The sequence below is a fragment of the Coregonus lavaretus genome (assembly GCF_964263955.1).
Source record: "Coregonus lavaretus genome assembly, chromosome: 21".
In the NCBI taxonomy this organism is placed as follows: Eukaryota; Metazoa; Chordata; class Actinopteri; order Salmoniformes; family Salmonidae; genus Coregonus; species Coregonus lavaretus.
This window is the reverse complement of record NC_140008.1, coordinates 41,691,500-41,712,913: the sequence shown is the minus strand read 5'-3', so window position 1 is coordinate 41,712,913 and position 21,414 is coordinate 41,691,500. Positions and strand designations below refer to the sequence as shown.

The window sequence follows — 21,414 nt, the reverse complement described above, 5'->3', positions numbered from 1 at the left end:
CTTGTCCTTCACAACATGATTGAGGCGAACGCACCCCTTCCAACCTTTGCACAACATACCTCCATTTCATAGCAAAGGCGAAAACAAACGTTCAGTGACAATGCTGCTTCAATGTGAGCTATAAGGAAGAGGGTCATATCGGGACCTGGGTTTCAGGTACATACAGACCAGGCTGACCAGGTAGGACACTTCTAATGAGTGGACTTTCTCTAAATGTTAACCTTTTGGGCTGTGTTACCTTGTTTACATTTGTCAACACTGAGATCATATGACTTCCCTGGTTCACCTGTTGATAATTTAGTGCTTACACTAATTACAGTATCTTGGTATATATTACTATGACAACTTACTAGTATAATAACCAAAGGAAATAACCCTTTGAACAATCTCAACTACTATACAGTATATCACTAATTATATTTTGACAGCTATGGCGAGATATAATAAAATGAAAGTAGATTAATGAGAGAGAGAAATAAATACATAGATGCATTGGTCCATTTCTGAGCAGGATATCTTATTGCAAGCCAATGCTCTGCCAGTCATTCATGCCCACACAAAATAAGGCTAAACCTTTGACAGCAGCTGACTTTTCAGCCAGGGTGTTGATAATAATGTAAACCATTGTTCATTCAGGGAGGATGTTGTGGTGAGGTCCAGTTACATTACAAAGGAGAGGTAGGGCGCTAAAGGTAAAAGGCAGTGTTGTAGTACTCGAGACCGGTCCTCGAGACAGGTGTCTCGGTCTTGTCTCGGTGTACTCGGTCTTGACTCGGTCTCGGACAGTGAGGATTCGTAATTTCTTCCCGAGACCAGCCGAAACCAGCGGAGTAAAAAACTCATAATTATCAGCTTCCATTCAGTCAGCGCATAAAACCGCTTCGCCAGACCAAATATATACACACCTTTCTTGAAACATGAATATCTTATCAGCCTTTATATCTATTATAGACATGTTTGCGCAGTGGCGAACCTATTCGCCTTCAGTGTGTGACAGGTTCGTGATTCTGAAAGGACAGCAACCGTAATACCAGCGCACTCATGTAGGAGAGTGCACTTTTCGTAAAACACAAAGGGCCAGTGGTGTAGTGGAGGGTATACGCAGGTATAAACAGTATACCCACTTTTTTTTCAGTCGGCATTGCGTATACACACTTCCTAATCCCTACTGATGCGTTTCAAAGTAGTGTAGTGGAGGTATATATATATTCACATGCGCGTCGCACACATAGCCTAGTTTCAACAGAATATCATCTGCAGGCAGCATGAGTAAAAGAAAGCTCTCAACTGTTTTGGCATGGAGCAGCTCACAGAAGACTGACATCGGTAGCTGCTAGGGTAGGAAATACGTTTCCACTTATGATAACTACCAGTAAATGCTAACTAAGGCAACAATGGGTATGCAAACCAGGTATTGAAAAAGTTTAGTCCGATGTGTTGATTAGTAGGCTATTTGTGATGCGCAATTGTCATTATGTGTTGTTTGCATCAGGGGCATAGACATGGATGGGCCTGGGTGGACAGAGGCCCACCCACTGGAGGGCCCTGACAGGCCCACCCAATCAGATTTATGTGGTTTAAGCATTGTTGTGGATTTAGACCATCAAATATTTGTATTTTTTCTATTTTAAAAAACATATTTTGAGAGTGAAAATCTGAGGAAACCATGATTTTTCACACAGGGTGCCTTTCTTTCGCTGGGCGGACCGTTTGGGAACTTTTTGGCAAAATTTGAGTATACACACTTCTCCAGGCACCACTGCATAGGGCCAGTGTGGAGACAGCAGTCACACATAGCATGATGTTAAAGGATAAGCAGTCCATAAACTCAGACATAATAAGCCAGTAGGTCCCAATCATAAGAATACAAAAACACAACCATTAAGTATTTTCCAATCGAAATGTACAACTATTACTTCCCATTGCAAAAAACATTTCATGTTTAGCACAAAAAGTAACCGGTGACCTAAAGTTTAACGAGGAACTGACAGCGTTTTAACTACTTTGCACATATGAAACAAACAGACAATAATAATATCAGTCAAATTTATCAAATTCCCAGTTTATGCTTCAAAACCAACTTCATAGGAGGTTTAAAAATAGGTAATTTTTGACTCAACGTTCCTTGACGTACACTAAGGCATTGTTGGCAGAATAGATGCATGCAGTTCAATGCATGATTAATATAATTCACCAATACATTTCTTGGTAGTCCAAAAGATTGCTATCAGGTTGTAAATCACAGCTGGCCTGGTACATTGTTTGCTGCCTCCATTCGGGATGCACTGTTTCAGTTTCAATTACTCAATATTCTGAAAAAAAAGGACAAATCTAACTAATGCTGGGAATGTCAATACAATCAAACTAGCAAGGGCAATGATCACAAGTCAGTCATAACGTGGCTAATAGGCTAGCGTATCTATTTATGTAGCAAGCTAAAAACACAGAGCCTAACATTAGCTAGATAGCTAATGGATGACATTGGAGGAGTGGGTGAATGACTGACTTTTTCCCTTCATATCGTTTTTCAGTGGCTATACACAGCTAGAGATGCAGGTGTCATTTGGTTAGCTAGCAAGAACTTGAATGACTGTTATCCAGTTAGCATATCTCTTGCGTTCGCAAATTCACTCTGGCTATCTACTCCGATTTCCTGCTGAATATGACTGGTGTCAGTAAATGTAGGCAAAACAAGTAATAGTTAGTCAAGAACGCATTAGATAACATGTAAACAGCCTAACAAGCTCTGCTACGGCGAGTAAAATGGTCAGAGTGAGGTGTTCTCTCATTTGTGTCAGGAAGTAGCTAGCTAGCAAGCTAGCCAACTTTAGCCAGTTAGCTTGGGTGCTTGGTTGGGACAAGCATGCATTGGCAGGCAAGCTGCACAAGGACAAGGAGGCTACAATTCCCCATCGTTTATCAGTGTAATTTTGACGGCCAACTAGCTGAAAACATTTGAGAGGGTTTATCTAATCTTCCTTTGTTAGATTTTAGCTAATCTTGCTCTGACTAGCATTAGTTGTTGATCTTGTTGTTGTTGATGTGATGTGCATAACTGAGGGAGAGAAAGCCTACCTTTTCATGGTTGTTTGATCAATAGGACTGTAAAGTTCCCAAATGTAAGAGGACTCCCGTAGTGTTTACATATTTGCAAAAATCCATTCAGGTGTATTTTGTGGCTTTTGGCGAATGCGTTCTGATGATCTAAAGTCGCACTGTTGCAACTGCCTGTAAACACACATTCCAGTTCAAAGTGAATGATGGCAGGGCCGTGTGGCAAATGGCTTGTTTGTATAAAGGCCAACTGTAGCTCTGATTGGCTATAGCGCACCGGTCTGTGTAGACTCCGGTCCTGGACAAGACAGATGTTTTTATTCCATTTTATTTACTGCAGTGTCTATTAATTGTCCAAACGCACGGCCACTTTCCCACTATATTGCTATAGAATTTTCACAAATGCCTTAGTATATGTAACTCCAAATCATTCTAAGAGTTTATGAAAATGAGTAAATGACCATATCTAAGTGGTCGCTTGTCAGAAAATGTTTTTAAAAAGTGTAATTCTTCCTGGGTGTGTGTATGAACAGATTTTAATAAAATGTCATGTTGCTAAAATGCTGTCAGTTCCATTTTAAATGCAAAAATGTTTCACACACGTAAGTTATTTTCAAAGAGATGGCTAACAACAGCAAGCGCGCTGCAACAAAAAACACAGTTCCACTCACCAGATGATCATTTGAAACTTAACTTCTTGTTGAAAGTTATTCTTGAAAAGGGAGAAGCTAACAAATTAGCAACAACAACCTCTTTGATAACACCTGCCGCAGCTGCTGCAAACTAGCCAACAACAAAAGCTAGCTAGCTAGACCGTGGGAAAACTACTGCTCGCTATTGCGCAGTGACCTGTTGGTCTTCAAGAAGGCAGATGTTTCCATATGTTTTTGTAAAAACGGTCCCACCGATTAAGTCAAAATGTGATTGGTTGATTCCACTGTCACTCCAGAATTTTGCCCTAATACAGTTGAATAGCAGATGCCTTTATCTAGGTTCTGATGGCCTAGAAAATGGCTGACTTAGCTAGCTAGATTTATCTCCCCAGAGACCAGCAAAGAAAAATCCTGATTGGATCTTTCCTTTCCAACAAAAACTGAAGCGATTAAATCAGAACATCATTGAACATAATAATATAGTTATCATTATAGTTATATTATTAAAATCATTCTTTTATAAATCCTTAGCCCTTCTCTGAAGGCGTAGAAGGCCCATTGTTCCCCACTGTGTTTGGGTTAGCAATAATTTGTAGAGTGGCTCTATTTTCCCTCAGCATGCATTTTTTCACTATTCTGAATGTCTAAAGAATCCATGTTGTTCTGAAATATGAACACAGAAATACTGGACATTTTGAACTCTTATTATGGTGGTGATTTGACAAACTTACAATTATGGTCTTGAATTGGACTCGCATTTTTCTGGTCTCGGTCTTGACTTGGTCCCCCCCCCCCCCCCCCTCCGTTCTTGGACTTGATTCGGAATCGGTTTGCTCCGGTCTTGGTCTTCAATCAGTCTCGCTTTAGTTGGTCTCGAACACAACACTGGTAAGAGGTATTGGTCTGTCAAATGTATTACTCTGCTATCTGACTAACCTCTAAAGCTAAATATATCCGTTTCATGGTGTTTTTGTTTGCAGAAGTTGCTTGGCTCTATTGTTGACATTGCAGAGTGTGTATGCCTTTAAGCAAATGATAGAAAGGATTGCACCTATTGCCACTTTCTTTGTTTAGGACTTACAGTAGAATTAACAGAGTTGTGAAATGTGAAACTCATTTATTTTTAGAATACCACCCTAACCTGCGTAGCAGGCTCCCTGTACCCATTTCATGCCTAAAACATATTCCTCATTAACAACCTCCCTCTCTCTTTGCCAGCTGTTTTTCCAATCACTGTATGATCAAACCATATCCTTTATTCTTGACAAACAATGGCATCGCTTAGCTCCCATGCAAAATATGCTCTGAAACGAATAACAAAAATATATATCTGGCACCATGGATGGGGACTGAGGAGGTGGAAGAAGGCGTAATGATGGCTTGCTCACTGGCACCACAGAGTAGCCATGCGTTTCACCAGGAGGTCAGATGCAGGACGGTTTTGTGTGTGACTTCTGTACCCAGAGAGGAGAGATAGGAGAGGGAGGAGAAGGACAGGACCTAGGCAACACATTACAGAACAGCAAGAGGTGGCACTGGGCTGCAGGGATGGGAGGGATGGGAGTGTGGGAGAGAGGGAGGTGTGGTAGCGTGGTGGTCAAAGAGGCACTTGGCACTCCTTTCAAAACCTACCCTTAAACATACAGTGCACACACGCACACTCATGCAGTCACAAACACTAATGCAGATGCACACACACAGACAAGCATGCACACACGCAAGATGTACGCACACACACCCTACTACTACACACACGGCCCCTTGTGTGTTCCTGGGAATCCCATAGCTCCCAGGCCTGGCGTGTTGTTTTTGTGCCTTGGCTGTGTGAGGACAGGAAGAGATAAAGAGAGCCCCACTCGGGTGTTTACAGCCAACAATGCTGAGCTGAATAGCAGGAGAAGGAGAGGGGAAGAAGCCTAATGGCAGACCGACCAGCCAGCCGGGCTCCTCTGTGAAAAATCACCTTGGTGCCAAGAGGACTCTGCAAACAGAAAAGGCAGGGTGAAAAAATGAAGAGAGAGAAAGATACAAATGGTTCTAAGAAGAACACCATAAGAGCACTCTGCAGAACAAAAGCTATTGATAGTGTGTGAAAAGCTCTTCATTCTATAACTAAAAGCTTTAAATCAACTTTAGAGTGCATAGAAAGTGTATACACACATCTTTATAGAAAATGTACAACACTAAACTGGTGGGAACACTAAACTGGTATGGACAGACTGTTGTCTTTGTGAGAACATGCCAATAGACATCTTCAGAGTGCAATGAGTCATTTATGACAGCATGAATCAACATTGCATGCAAATAAATGTACATTTAGCATATTCACTTACATAAGAGCACAGAGGTCACTGGTTTCAGTTATGATGTCAAAAGCGGTTTATGTTTTTCAAAACAATTCTGGTGTGTTTTAGGGCCAGTAGTTTTTCCTGGTCAGGTCACATATGCTCACACAGGGTACATTTCAGTCAGGTCATAGGCCCTACATGCCCAATAAGCCAGGTCATAGTGGCTGCACAAATGCAGCCAATTCTAGATATGACTCACTTCTCAGTCTGATTAATATGTATTGTGTTTCTCCATCTGTCATTCCTACAGGAAGTGGTGGAACCATGGGGTCCTGGGGCCCCGGTCTGTGTGTGGTTTTGTGTTTCTGGGGAACAGTTAGTGGGAACACACTTGACGGTCACACTGTTGGCCCGTGTACTGTCAATACTGGCACGGTAAGAAAGACACACATTTTGTCCTCCTCCACTTTTTTGTTCCCTTTGTTCAGTTCCAAGCAGTCACATGAGGAAGACACGATGGAGAATTTCCTGTTTGTGCTACACTTTTCCTGTTGTTGATCATACAGTAAGCTAACATTACCTCTGGGAGTCAAGTCTACTTCATTATAGGACATCAACATTAGAATTATATGTCAAGATTGTGCCTCTTTAAGCAAATGTATTTGGTGTTCACAGATTGATTTGTTAAATATTAGATGGGTTTTCTTTATCTTTCTGTTTTAAAGTGATTACATTAAATATTTAGTTATCAGCACTAGACAGTTGTAAAGACTCCTGGGTCATTCCACAAAATGAGTGCCTTCGGCATCCCTTTGATTTTTTAAGTAGACATTGTGCCCCAATATAGAATTTTAAAAGCCTGTTATATTAAATGAAGTGCCCTTTAATATAGACCACATGAACAATTCAATAAATCATATTTTGACGTCCCTCCGTCAACCCTGTGTCACCTCTAGGAAGATTTAAACCACTTAATCCCAACATTTCTCCACGTTTCACTATCATTGTACAGCCCTAGTTCTTTTGTTGCTTTGACAAAGTCATTTCTGAAGATTATTATTTATTTTATGTGATTAAGTTACGTCTGTCCCTCATTTTATGGTCAACCCTGTTACGTGCATTGAACTTTTGTTTTAATATGGTGAAACTATTCCTTTTTTAATATTTTTTTTGAAAGAAACATTGAACATATAATAGTCAAATCATAGAGTAAAAGCAGGTGAGCTGGTTCTACTCTTTTTTTCTGGTGTTTTGTGGTGGAAAACGGAGCGGGTCGAGCATAACACGTCAACACTGGTACCCATAGGCTAGAGATGTTGCACACAACAAGCTTTCATTCCCTCTCTCACAAGGGGATTTATGGCTGATTGAAGAAGAAATCGTCAACCCTGTTACGTTCAATCCTGTTTATTTGGCAATTAATAGGCACTTGTGGTTTTATGACATTGAACATGTGCTCTTTATGACAGAATCTTATAATTAGGTGAAATCATTTTTTATTTTTTTTACAAGTTTATTTCTCAAAAGGTACTGAATTGGTGAATGACCTTCCTAATGAATTGTAACACCACCCTTTTAATAATTCCCTTTCAATTCACCCATACAATGGTTTTAGGGAGAAACTTTGTAAAATCATAAAGTTGCTTTATTCTTTTCAAAACTCTTCTTGATTCTTGCAAAATGGCAACCACAAAATGGGAAGGGTTGGCTTGACGAATCTTGTCCATCTCTTCCACAAGGCATCATTTAACTGCAGTTGGAGGAAACTGTCCCATATTCCAACAGAGATATGGAACAATGCAACTGCACTGGACCTCTCTCAGAACCACCTGAACCTTACTAACCCTCAACACCTCAGACAACTACAGAGGTTGGATCAGCTTGTTAACCTAAATCTCTCAGGAAACTACCTCCCTCTGCTGGAGAAAGGCCACCTGTGCAACCTGCCCTTCCTGCAGATACTAGACCTCAGTGGTTGCCGACTGACCTCCATAGAGGCTGGAGCTCTGCAGGGCTTACCCAGGTTAGGGAAGCTGTTTCTGGGGCACAACAGACTGCAAGGCCCCCTGTCTGTTTCTGCTCAAACTATATCCTTCCTGGATCTCCATGGGAACCAAGAGCTTGACCATGAGTCTGATGATTCGTTGACAGGAATCAGAAGACCATTCCATAGGAAACTGTTAACAGTGGACCCTGAACATCCCAGCCCAACTCCAAATAACACAATGACTACAACTAATGGTATGGATCTAAGTTATATAACTTACTTCTGCTTCATTATATCAATTAATTGATATGTACTTAGTATCAATTATCTGTTGTCATCTAATGCTTTCACGCTTAAGTGGTCTTTGCTGTTTTGGAAGTGAACATAATAATAATGATTTGAGCAGTAAAACTTCCCCTCTCCCAACAGGCGGTGAGGACGGTGGTCAGAGCCGTTTCTCCAAAAGCTGGCAGTACCTGGTAGCAGTCCTGGTGACGGCCATCTCCCTCTCCCTCCTCATCGTTGGCCTGGCCAAATGCCAGCTGGTCCGCCGCTACCTGGCTAGCTACCGCCACACCCGGCTGATCGAGGGGGACACAGCCAGACAGTGTGACCCCAACAGCCTGGAGGTAGGCTTCTCCATGCATGAGCATGGGGGACAGGGACGGAGCCCCCACCCTGCTGCTGTCCCCCAGGGAGAGATGGACATGGAGGATGAGGATGAGGAGGAGGAGGATGATGATGGCTTCATAGAGGATAACTACATACAAGCCAGTGAGAGGGAGAGGGCTAAGAGGGCACTGGAACTGCAGGAAGAGGAGGATGACCTGGTATTTTCCATTGGCTAGGAGAGGTGGAATGGGAGGGGAGAGAAAGAGAGATTAGAGACACAGACAGACATACACAGAGAGAGAGAGATAGAGAGAGAGAGAGAGAGAGAGAGAGAGAGAGAGAGAGAGAGAGAGAGAGAGAGAGAGAGAGAGAGAGAGAGAGAGAGAGAGAGAGAGAGAGAGAGAGAGAGAGAGAGAGAATGCCGATATTAAATATATGCATGTCTATCTCCATCATCTTTGGAGGGAAAAAAACAGTCATAGATTAATACAAAACTGACAATAGCAATCTCTCTCAGAGCAGAGCCAACTCAATTTAGCTTTGCAATAGGGTACATGTGGCTGTGTGTCTTTCATTGGATTTCAAAATTGGGTTGACTGTATGGACTTGAAATACAAATATGTTTAAAAATGATTATACAAAGTGGATCAAATAATCAATCCATTTGTTTTGTTTTGAGTTTGCTTTTTGGAGTTCCAACATAATTTGTTGTTTGGGTGTGCTTGCACTCCACTTTGTTACATTTGTAGATAAAATAAACGTTTTTAAATTCAGTAGCACACTTGCTTTTCTTTCTGTAGAAAAAGCAATCGAATTATTTTGAAACACAGTTATGCATCGATCTATAATAAGGTATAACAATGTTTTATATAGTACAATAGACAAACACTCCTGATAGTAGTCTATGCATAACCTCAGAAGAAAGAAGATAATCGATACCGCGGTACGTACACTCATTCATTGATGTAGAGACTCGCGCACAGAATGCCTATCCACACCGTGGGATGGTTTTGCATGCTCTGTTGGGTTGAAAGCTGCTCGATAGGTCTGACGACGAAATAGTATCCGCGGAAAAGAGCGGTGGCGTGGATTAGTCAACAGAGCGAGAGAGATGGGAGGTTCACTGAATAAAATGTTGTAAGGGATATTGAACATCAAACATCAGTATATTTTGCGGTATTAGTTTATCAGGATGTCGGCGTCTGCTATATTCATTCTGGATCTTAAAGGCAAGGTGAGTTGAGACTTGACAATCTACGTTGCGGGGAAGTTTATAGTTAAGGCATCGAGCAACAGGGCTGAACACAGCCTGCAACTGCCAGTGTAGCACAGGAATCCATATGTAAAACTAAAAGCGCAGATAAGAATACGAAAGATAGCGGAAGGGGCAGGCTAAATGACACATACTTGTTTGTTTACATATAACTGAATGTCGTTGTTTATTTCTGAATTCGTCAATGTCATATTACATTCACAACATAGCTATTTAACTTCGTGATCGGCTCAATTTTCTGTTTAATTTTTGTCGGCAGAGAAATAGCAATCTACTTAAGCACTCTCTGAAGTACATCAAGTGAAACGAATTTCTTTCCAAATTATTGCTCAATCACTTACAAACATTATCAGCTGATCTAGGACAGTGTAGAGGCAGTGGCTGCCCAGAACATTTTACAGTGGGTGGCCAAGGTGGGGCACAGACACAGTTTAGGAGGCCATAACATTTTGAACCTTAATCAATGCTAGGTGCATTTTTAAAATATAATTATAATGGTTCAACGCCAGTGGAGGCTGGTGACTTGAACAATTGAGGAGGATAGGAGACTCACAGTATAGGCGCGGACTGCACAGACGGCAAAGCTTGTTTAAAATATCGTCTAAGACAAATTATTTTAACCTAAAACATTTATTAAAAGGCATTTATATTTCAATATTATGGGGAATGGGACAAGGCCAGTAAACCTAAGGGAGTAGCAGTGTGTAGGACAGGCTCATCATGGATGGATGGTGTTGGAGAAGAGCTCAACTCTTCCACTTAAGGCAGGACAGGATTGTACTGATAAAGATGTGCAGTTAGATTAAACACCCCTTCCCCTATTTATTGCAGGATTGTGATGTGATTAAATCAACATTGACACTAGTTAATTTTAAATAATAGTTTAACAATTAAAACAAGTTTAAACACTTCACTTCAAATAATCAACACTTCAGAATGTACAAATATGCTAACTCATATCTAAAGGTTAGACATTTTAGTCTAAACAACAATAGATAATTGAGTAGTAACCAGTAGGTTATTATTACTAAAGCATAATTTCAGGTGAACAAAAAAAACTCCATACCAGAGGCGGCCAACCTTGCCCCACTGATTCTTGCTGTACTGGGTGAGCAGACTTCTGTTCCAGCCCAGCAACAGCACACTTGATTATCAACTCATTAGGTTTGACAAGTTGAATCAGGTCTGTTATTGCTGGGCTGAAACAGAACCCTGCACACTCAACAGACCTCCAGCAGGGTTGGCCTGCTTCAGTTATTAAAGGTTTATACATTGTGTGTGATGTTTAACTGTATTTTTGTATACAACATTTGCTAACATACTGTATAATCCATGGCATATAGGTTATACTCAGTCTCAGTCTTGAGACATTCATTGGGACCTCTCTCTTCATCTGTAAACAGGCTTTCACAGCTTTCCATATGAGTTCTCAGTTGTTATGAACGCGGCATTAGAGTTGGGATTATGGTTCATTGTTTAGCTAGCTGTACCGTTTACACCTTCTGTATCCTGTACATGTGACAAATAAACATAGATTTTATTTGATATAGTGTGTGTTTACCAGAGACGGTAATGTGAAGAACAACATGACCTGCACCAAAGTCAGATTAGGATATAGGCCAAGGACTAGATTAAGTTTATTTTTACTACTACTTTTTGCTACCACTTTCACCACTTTTACTCTTGAAATCTTTGGTTGTTTACTGCACTGTGAATCCTTAAAGAGATGGGTGGGGCTAAGGCTTAAGAGGGTGTGAACAATGCTGAATGGGTGTAGACAAAGAAAAGCTCTCCAGTAGGTGTACCAAAACATTCATGGGCCATTTTCTCAAAAGTGGGGTTACAAGTTTATTAACTTTCAAAGCAGAATTACTTTCTCATTGTTCCTCAACTGCAGTGTATGATATACCATTTTCTAGCTCGGAGTCTCTACTTTTATCCAATGTAAAAAAACATTTCAAATTTTGCTACATAGGACCGAATCCAGGTGGTGGGTCACATATAGCTAAGTGCTTTCTCATTGGCTAAACTAGGCTCATAATAAATACGTTTGTAATTAAGGCACATAAAAGTTCACATGTTCAAAAAGGAATTTCTGAAAGAAAAAAACAAAAACGTCCCTCAAACGACCTTCCTTTTAAGTAGAAACTAGCGTCATCTGCACCTGTTGGGCTGGCGTGTCACATTTCATTTCTTATTAGCCTAGTTTAATTGGCTTATTCATGGAGAGTTGTTTGCATACAAAGTCTGGGGTATCTGCTCAGACAACAGACTATAGGCTAAACAAGCCAAACCCGACTTCCCTTATTTGTATGGTTGTGGTAATAATATCGTGGAGAAGGAGAGCCTGAGTGTGTTAAGGAGATGGATTACTCTCTCATAGGCCCCTGGCTGGATCCCTGGATCCCTGTTAGTGCTAAAGCCTTTTCTCCCCTTTCTGGCCTCAGTCCTTCTCCCTGCTAAACTCAACCCAGACGGGGCTGTACTGGAGACTGAGGATATCTATCTATCTTCATCTATCTATCTTATCTATCTTATCTATCTATCTTATCTATCTTATCTATATGTCTGTCTGTCTGTCTGTCTGTCTGTCTGTCTGTCTGTCCCATCGATCAAGACTACAGTGTCTGGATACAGGCACTGTATGAACACATTGGGTGCTTGTTGTAGAAATTTGAGATGTTATGAATGTAGCTTTTTATGCAGTATTGATAAACTTAATGCGTCTTTCTTTGAAATATATTGTTATGCTGATAAATGGCTGCTTTTTTTTGTACACTAACTACAATACGTTTGAAATAAAACATTTACACCCACACACTGATGAATGATCCCCAGCTGTTTTATTGAGCCAATTAAACAACGGGAGCATTTATCAGTCTGTGGTATCTGTTCTTTATTTCATTACTTACTTTGTGTACCCTGCACCTGCAATTCTGGATGTGTGTACACTAGGCTATTTTTAAACTACACTCATAAGTTTGCTGTCTTAAGTAATATATGAGAAACTAGACACCACAACGTATAGATAGCCTGACATGTGATGGGACATGGTCATAAATATAGCCTGACATGTGTTTTCAAGGTGAAATATAGTAGCCATGATGTGTGTTTGATTGTCAAACCATGTCATTCTCAGAGGGGAAAGTATTTTTAGACCCTCTGGTAGCTTGATAGATTTTTCATGGATATTTACCTCCAAATCACTGAGCTTGTTTCCCAAATGGCACCCTATTCCTTATGTAGTGCACTACTTTTGACCAGAGCCCTGTTCAAAAGTAGTGCACTACATAGGGAATAGGGTGGCATTTGAGATGGAACCTGAGGGATCTCTGTCTGTTTACCTTAATTGAGATGTCCCGTAGAGGTCATACAGATGGTAGTTCATATTGATTGTAAACAATGCCTCATTGACAATAACCAGTGTCCCAGTGTCAAACAAACTTCCCCTGGATGAATCATCCCATAATTTTGAAGGGGATATGGTGTGTGTGTGAATGTGTGTGTGGGTGTATGTGTGTGTGTGTGTGTGTGTGTGTGTGAGTGAGTGAGTGAATGAACCAGGCCCTCATTAAAGTCAGCCAGTGTGTTTGACTGTTTGTCAGGCAACAGTGGGACTGAATGTGAACCATAAGCCTGCTTTCATATTCCCAGACATGTCTCTCATTCAAACTCTAACGGTTACCCCATCACTGCAGCAGTCTGTCTGGTCTCTGCAGTACTGTAGCAAGATGCACTGGCTAACTCCATTGGAGTTGCTGTGTGTGTGTCCTTAGGTTCACCTTTTTAGAGTTAGCAGAATATTAGTCTCACGGTACCAGACCCCAACACTGTATAATGGCTGGAGCCTAGGCTACTAGAATACAAATGTAATGGTTCAACAGAGAAAGTGTTTTAACAAAAAACAAAAGGTTTGTTAGCTCAGGATGACCGCAGACAGTGGCTGGGGATTAAAACAGGAATGAGGAACTTGCCATGGCCTGTTCTGATACATGTGTTTCATTAACACAGAGGGTGAGGTGTTGATGATGAAGGGTTGGTGACAATGGGTTTGAACAATATTTAAACTTTTTATTTCCTTGAACCTCAATGGCAGTTTAATGTACATTTTAAGCAGAAGCCAAACATGTCCTCCAAAGCCATATTTATTCTCAAAATTGTAATAATTGTGAACACTCAAATCTATAATTTCCCTCTACGTTCTTAACATTCAGGTAGCATTTCTGTTTCCTGCAAGTGCACACTGCTTTTTATATGCAACAACCTTTGAAATGTCTGTCCGTCTGTCTGGGATTCCACCATCCCTTTATAGAGAAAGAGCCTGTCCATATCCTTTCACTGTGTGATGAGGTTTTCATTTTGGTATTTCCTTTGTCTTATTTGTTATTTCCTTCTCTTTTGTTGTCTCTGACCTCCCCGGCACAGTCTACCCTCTGACCTCCCCAGCACAGAGGCCCCTCTAGTACAGAGGGTTGTAGGCCATGTCTTCAGTGTGTGAGATCCCTCAAGCATAGGCTTTGATCTCTTTCAACACTTATTTCAGAGTGTGATGGCTCCAGCCCAGCGACTCTCAATGCTGACTCATCTTGTTATTGGTGTTGAAATTAAAGTGTGTGTTTGTTTGTGTGTGTGTGTCAGTATGTGTGTGTGTGTGTACACATTTTATTATACTTGTGAGTACCAGAAGTCCTCAACAGAATAGTCAACCAACTAAAATTCGGAGAAGTGAGGACATTTTACCGGCCTCACTTGTAAAAAGGCTATTTAGGCTTAGGGTTATGAGTTAGGTTTAGAGTTACAGTTATGGTTAGAGGTTAGGGTATTGGTTAGGTTTATGGTTAGGGAAAATAGGATTTTGAATGGGAATCAATTGTTGATCCCCAAAAAGTCCTCACAAGTATAGTAAGACATAGCTCTGTGTGTGTGTGTGTGTGTGTGTGTGTGTGTGTGTGATGCTTCCCTCGGGCCACTCTAGTGTATCTTGCACAATGCAGTTATTGGGTGTTGTGATCACAGGTTAGTTGTCAGTTATTTGCTGTTTCTTAACAGTGGCCCTCCTGCCAGAGGCAGCTTCCCATTTCATTTAGAGTTCGACAGACAATTTCCTGATCTTACACAACTTACTGCTGAGCCGTCACAACGAGGGGAAGGACATATGCTCCATTTCTGATCTTTTTGAATTTGAACTGTTGCAGATCTTCCACTATGGACTCATTGGAAACCAGTGAGAATTGCTGCTGAGTGAAATATCCTATATAAATAAAGATGAACTGAATTGAATAGAAAATGAATGTACATAAATATGTTACAATGCCCTCTGTGTCAAGTTATCTCATTGGCCAGGTGTTGATATGTCGTAACTACATGGGCAACTTAGACATGTTACAAATCTCCACCCTCTATTTTGTGATATGTGTTTTCATGTAGGTGTTGATAAGTCGTAACTACATGGGCAACTTGGACATGAATGAGATCGACCACTTCATGCCCATCATGATGAGGATGGAGGAGGACGGAGACACGTCGCCCCTGGTGACCCACGGCTCCTCACACTTCCTGTGGATCAAACACAGCAACCTCTACTGTATCCTGTCCAAACAGGAAGTCCTGTTACTGCTCAGTCAGTCAGGCCGTCTGTCTCAGCTTCTGTCTCGCTCACGAGATGTATCACACAATTCACAGTTCACACCCTCACTGCATGCATGCAGATTCAGGAAGTCACGCTATATATGTCCTTTATCTGTGTATCTTAGGTTATTGTCAACTAGAGGGAAATGCTGTGAACAACTAATTTGAGTCAATTGTATCTCACTGATGGTTGTGGTGGTTGTCTAACAGAATCAGAATGACTAAGGTCTGATTCTGAAACCTAATTTCAGATTTTTATATGGCCAACTTTTTAGTTTTGTTTTAAAGGGGCGATCAGCATTGAAAGAATAAAAAAGCGTCATCCCCGCCCCTGTTCTGGTAAAATGCTAAGGGATGGGACTGGAGAAATGTAACCACTCAAATTCATAGACAGAGCTATGGATGCAAGGACTGACCATCCCATGATATGAAATGATAGTTTTAACCATGTTTTGAGGCTGTCTAGTTTTCGTTTATATTTACTTTGTTTGCAAACATTGGAGTAAAACAAGCTTATATTTTGGGTTCTGATGGGGTACGACAGTTGAACTAAGGTCATGAGGCATTTATAAGTTATATTCTTAAAGAATCAATGGGTATATATCATTAATTTATAAGTCCAAAAATAGATGTAGCAACTGCAGATTGCCACTTTAAACTGTGCATCTCACTGTAAATGTTCCATTTGATAGATTTTAAACAGCAGTGGCACAGTACCTTTTCTGTTCAACAGTTTAGTACATACTTAATAGTCCTTCTTCAGTGGTGGCAATGACCAAGAAGAATGCCAATGCTGCTCTGGTATACTCCTTCCTCTACAAAATAGTGGAGGTGAGTGTGTGCTTCACTGACAATACCTTCTATAATACACTGTGCTTACTCTTCTGGTATTGTATTGATCTTGTATTAAGTTGTCTGTCCGTCTGTAGGTGTTTAAGGAGTACTTTAAGGAGCTGGAGGAGGAGAGTATCCGTGACAACTTTGTGACTGTGTATGAGCTGATGGACGAGGTCATGGACTTTGGCTTTCCCCAGACCACAGACAGCAAGATCCTGCAAGAGTGAGTAGTGGACTCAGTTACAGTCAGTCAAGACTACAGTCTGGCCTGGAAGGCTTGGCTTGACATTTTAGACTGCAACACAGGGGCAATACTAAAACAGACTACCAAACGGACTACCATCGAACAGACTACCATATTGCTGAGTAGGCTACAATATAAGGTTTGAAGTCCTTAGCTCAGCTGTTCCCAAACTAGGGGTTGTGACCCCAAGTGGGGTCGCCTGATATGAAAATGGGGCTCGCGGGAGAATTTCCAAAATCCTGAAGAAAAAACATATATGCAGTTGAAGTCGGAAGTTTACATACACTTAGGTTGGAGTCATTAAAACTCGTTTTTCAAACACTCCACACATTTCTTGTTAACAAACTATAGTTTTGGCAAGTCGGTTAGGACATCTACTTTGTGCATGACACAAGTAATTTTTCCAACAATTGTTTACAGACAGATTATTTCACTTATAATTCACTGTATCACAATTACAGTGGGTCAGAAGTTTATATACAGTAAGTTGACTGTGCCTTTAAACAGCTTGGAAAATTCCAGAAAATGATGTCATGGCTTTAGAAGCTTCGGATAGGCTAATTGACATCATTTGAGTCAATTGGAGGTGTACCTGTGGATGTATTTCAAGGCCTACCTTCAAACTTAGTGCCTCTTTGCTTGACATCATGGGAAAATAAAATGAAATCAGCCAAGACCTCAGAAAAATAATTGTAGACCTCCACAAGTCTGGTTCATCCTTGGGAGCAATTTCCAAATGCTTGAAGGTACCACGTTCATCTGTACAAACAATAGTACGCAAGTATAAACACCATGGGACCACGCAGCCGTCATACCGCTCAGGAAGGAGACATGTTCTGTCTCCTAGAGATTAACATACTTTGGTGCGAAAGTGCTAATCAATCCCAGAACAACAGCAAAGGACCTTGTGAAGATGCTGGAGGAAACAGGTACAAAAGTATCTCTATCCACAGTAAAACGAGTCCTATATCGACATAACCTGAAAGGCCGCTCAGCAAGGAAGAAGCCACTGCTTCAAAACCGCCATACAAAAGCCAGACTATGTTTTGCAACTGCACATGGGGACAAAGATCGTACTTTTTGGAGAAATGTCTGGGATGATGAAACAAAAATAGAACTGTTTGGCCATAATGACCATCGTTATGTTTGGAGGAAAAAGGGGAAGCTTGCAAGCCGAAGAACACCATCCCAACCGTGAAGCATGGGGGTGGCAGCATCATGCTGTGAGCGTGCTTTGCTGCAGGAGGGACTGATGCACTTCACAAAATAGATAGCATCATGAGGAAGGAAAATTATGTGTATATATTGAAGCAACATCTCAAGACATCCGTCAGGAAGTTAAAGCTTGGTCGCAAATGGGTCTTCCAAATGGACAATGACCCCAAGCATACTTCCAAAGTTGTGGCAAAATGGCTTAAGGACAACAAAGTCAAGGTATTGGTGTGGCCATCACAAAGCCCTGACCTCAATCCTATAGAACATTTGTGTGAAGAACTGAAAAATCATGTGTGAGCAAGGAGGCCTACAAACCTGACTCAGTTACACCAGCTCTGTCAGGAGGAATGGGCCAAAATTCATCCAACTTATTGTGGGAAGCTTGTGGAAGGCTACCCAAAACTTTTGACCCAAGTGAAACAATTTAAAGGCAATGCTACCAAATACTAATGGAGTGTATGTAAACTTATGACCGCCTGGGAATGTGAAGAAAGAAATAAAAGATGAAATAAATCATTCTCTCTACTATTATTCTGACATTTCACATTCTTAAAATAAAGTGGTGATCCTAACTGACCTAAGACAGGGCATTTTTACTAGGATTAAATGTCAGGAATTGTGAAAAACAGAGTTTAAATGTATTTGGCTAAGGTGTATGTAAACTTCCGACTTCAACTGTATACTAAGATATTTTTTGTATCTCAAAATCATTGTAATGTGGTTAACCATAAAAATCTAAATGAAAATTATTCAAATCTAAAGATAGTGCCCTTAGATCATTGGAAAAGGCCGCACTTGACCGTTGCACTTGAATCATTCCCACGGTGAATGGCTAGGACCACTACGTAATGAAACCACACACTATTGCAGAGAATTTGATATTACCTTTGTCAGATAGCACTGTTAACCTAAGAATTTATGCTATTGCTAGCAATCAAGAGGAAACTCTGACTGAACGACTCAAAACTCCCCAGCTTATGCTCTCCAAATGGACGTTAGCTGTGAGGGCCGAGATGCCCATGCATTGACTTTTGTTCGCTATACATGTTGGGGGATGCTATTCACGAGGACATATTGTTCAGTCTCACGATTCTCGTGCATGAAACGGCATAGTTTGCTGCGTAGCTATATTCACAAAAAACTGATTCCATATGGGATCGAGTGGTGGGCTTTTGCACAGATGGGGCGCCATCTATCACAGGACAGCAGGCAGGCCTCTGCATTCTAGTTATGAATGTGCCATATGGACACATTGTATGATAAACCGAGAGAAACTGGCGGCAAAAGAGCTGAGCACAGAACTCTGAGATATACTGCAGCAGGTAACTTCAATTGTAAACTACATCAAACCACATCAAATGCGCACACGCCTTTTCGCAAAACTATGTAGAGATATGGGATCAGAGCATGACTGTTCTATTTCACACCGAGGCTTGGTGGTTATTGAGGGGGAGTGTTGGAAAGATTTTTCGCATCGAGAAAGGACCTTTTGTCATTCACAATGGATATCAAAAATCAGACTTGGTTGACTTTCTGTGTAATGAAAAGAAAATAACAGAAAACGGCATCAGTGTTTCCCACACAAGTGATGACTGCTCACCTCCAACACTTGGAAGAGCACTTTGGGACTGACCTACTTCCCAATCCGTTTGACTGTGATCCTGGCTCAGTTGACATGCTGGTAAATGAAATCGAACAACTGATCAAGCTGTTATGTGACCGAGTGCTCTAGACAACGCGTTCACGGTTCACTATGAAGGAGGTTTGGTTCCTGACTCAAAGGAAATACCATGCCGTCACCCTCTGACAACTGGGAACTCGGACAGAAACGAACTCCGACTGGGAAAAATAGTTTTGAACGGTCATCCAACTCGGAATTCCAACTCGGGAACTCTGGCCTCTTTCTAGAGCTCTGACTTTCCGACCTAAAGATCACTGACTTCATGATTTGACCTCGTATTTTTCAGAGTTCACAGTTGTCTTGAAAGCACCATAAAACTCATCCTAGGCTACCCTTCGCCAGCTCATATCTGTGTGAAGCTGGATTCAGTGCTCTCGTCTGCATTAAAACCAAATATCGATCCAGATTGGATGTGATAGCAGAGATGAGGTGTGCACAGTTGACCACGGCCCCTGACTTTGAGAAGCTCCGACGCGACATGCATCAAGCCACACTCATCTCATCAGTGGTGGTGAGATAATTTGCAATTTGACTGCCCCACATTAAAAGTATGTGAGGGTGAGTTGAGAAGACAATCAGAAATACTGTTAGAATGTTTTTCAATTGACTGACATAGCCCCAAATAAAAAAGTTCACATTGGCTGTTAATTACATCATTTCTATCACATTGGTGGGGTCGCAAAAATGTTCAGATATCAAAATGGGGTCATGGCCCAACAAAGTTTGGGAACCCCTACTTTAGCTTGTTAACAAGACTTTATACTTAATGTTTTCTTCTCTGCTAAAGAGTAGAGTCAGAGTCAGTCAACACCTCTGTCTACTCATCTTTCTACTTGGTGGCTTGCCGTTTCATGATAAAAAAGACTAGCATCTAGGCTAATGCCAGACAGTATACAGTAGCCTACAGGGTTCAGAGGGTTTAGCTCGTTTTCCTGTTCTGTTACTTGCCCCTGGGAAAGGTGCCATGTTCTGGCAGAAGGTTCAGTGTTCACTTAATTAGGGCCAGGCTACCACGGCAACGGACCTATTTTGTCTGCTTAATTACCTGTTTGTAATTTGTCTTACATTTGAATTGAAAGCCTGTTTGTAACATATAATATGATTTTGTCTTTTTATAATTGCTCAAAACAGACGATTTACTTTGATAATATGGTGACTGTCTGATGTGGATGTATGAAGATGTGTTTTTGCCCTGAGCTTTGATGAGGCCTTTAGTGTGTTGTCTGTAAATGTGGGCCTGAATAGGGCTGATAATCGCTAGCCTGTCTCCCATTGACACATACACAATGCCACCGTCAGCTGGCTGCACTCGAGACCCAGATAGACGAGCTCTGCTACTCCTCGTTTTGCCAAGGAGACCCCTCCACACCACCTCATCCCGGCGCTCCTCCATCCCCCCCCCCCCCCCCCTACCCTAAAACACTACCCACCTGGGCACGATTTCCCGATAGCGATGGAACTTAGGCTTATGACTGTTTCAACGATGTCCTCGTTACAAAGTGGAACTTAACTGTGTCGTTGCAGGAGCTGTCCCTTGCTGAAAATTATTCCAGACTATAAAGACTAAAGAGCTCACTGTAGCTCTTAAATGTATTCAAAGTCATCTTTTTTTTAATCTATTTTTTACACAATACAGTTTTCCCATCAAGAGAAGCCTATAATGTATTTAAATGTTTGTATTATATGTTTGCCATGTGTTATATATTCTAAGTGTTTTCTCGTGACATTTCGTATGCAATGTTTGATTATGTAGGCTAAATTCTGCATTTTTTTTGTGTAAACTGTGAGCAAGAATGAATAAAGTCAAAGTCGCTCATTCCCTCTTTCGCTATTTAGAAAATATCAATGTGACCTAAAAATAGGACATGATGATAATGGTTTTCGTAATTGCTCAACAAATCATTGTAGCCTATGGCAGGCAGGAATTGAGCTGCAAGTAGAA

The 21,414-nt window shown here is 41.1% G+C and overlaps 2 protein-coding genes across 2 annotated transcripts in view; both read left to right on the top strand.

The window, feature by feature from the left end:
* The first annotated feature begins 30 nt into the window (after window positions 1-30).
* Window positions 31-9,367, top strand: LOC311149267 (uncharacterized protein). Its single transcript, XM_084186388.1, has 4 exons — window positions 31-180; window positions 6,306-6,430; window positions 7,735-8,236; window positions 8,412-9,367. Exons 2-4 carry the CDS (start codon window positions 6,320-6,322, stop codon window positions 8,828-8,830), a joined length of 1,032 nt encoding a protein of 343 aa, XP_084042514.1. The 5' UTR covers window positions 31-180; window positions 6,306-6,319; the 3' UTR covers window positions 8,831-9,367.
* Window positions 9,368-9,649: 282 nt separating this feature from the next.
* LOC311148844 (AP-1 complex subunit mu-2-like) overlaps window positions 9,650-21,414 on the top strand; it is a 29,254-nt gene continuing 17,489 nt past the window's right edge. The window contains exons 1-4 of the mRNA XM_084185841.1: window positions 9,650-9,828; window positions 15,295-15,451; window positions 16,259-16,326; window positions 16,425-16,555. Coding sequence (XP_084041967.1) covers window positions 9,787-9,828; window positions 15,295-15,451; window positions 16,259-16,326; window positions 16,425-16,555 — 398 coding nt within the window. The 5' untranslated portion in view covers window positions 9,650-9,786. The remainder of the gene's footprint in view (window positions 9,829-15,294; window positions 15,452-16,258; window positions 16,327-16,424; window positions 16,556-21,414) is intronic.

Coding starts and splice junctions, on each gene's coding strand:
- LOC311149267 (XM_084186388.1), top strand. CDS start 6,320: ATGGGGTCCTGGGGCCCCGGTCTGTGTGTGGTTTTGTGTTTCTGGGGA. Junction 6,431..7,734: donor GTACTGTCAATACTGGCACG/GTAAGAAAGACA, acceptor CTCTTCCACAAG/GCATCATTTAACTGCAGTTG. Junction 8,237..8,411: donor CACAATGACTACAACTAATG/GTATGGATCTAA, acceptor CTCTCCCAACAG/GCGGTGAGGACGGTGGTCAG.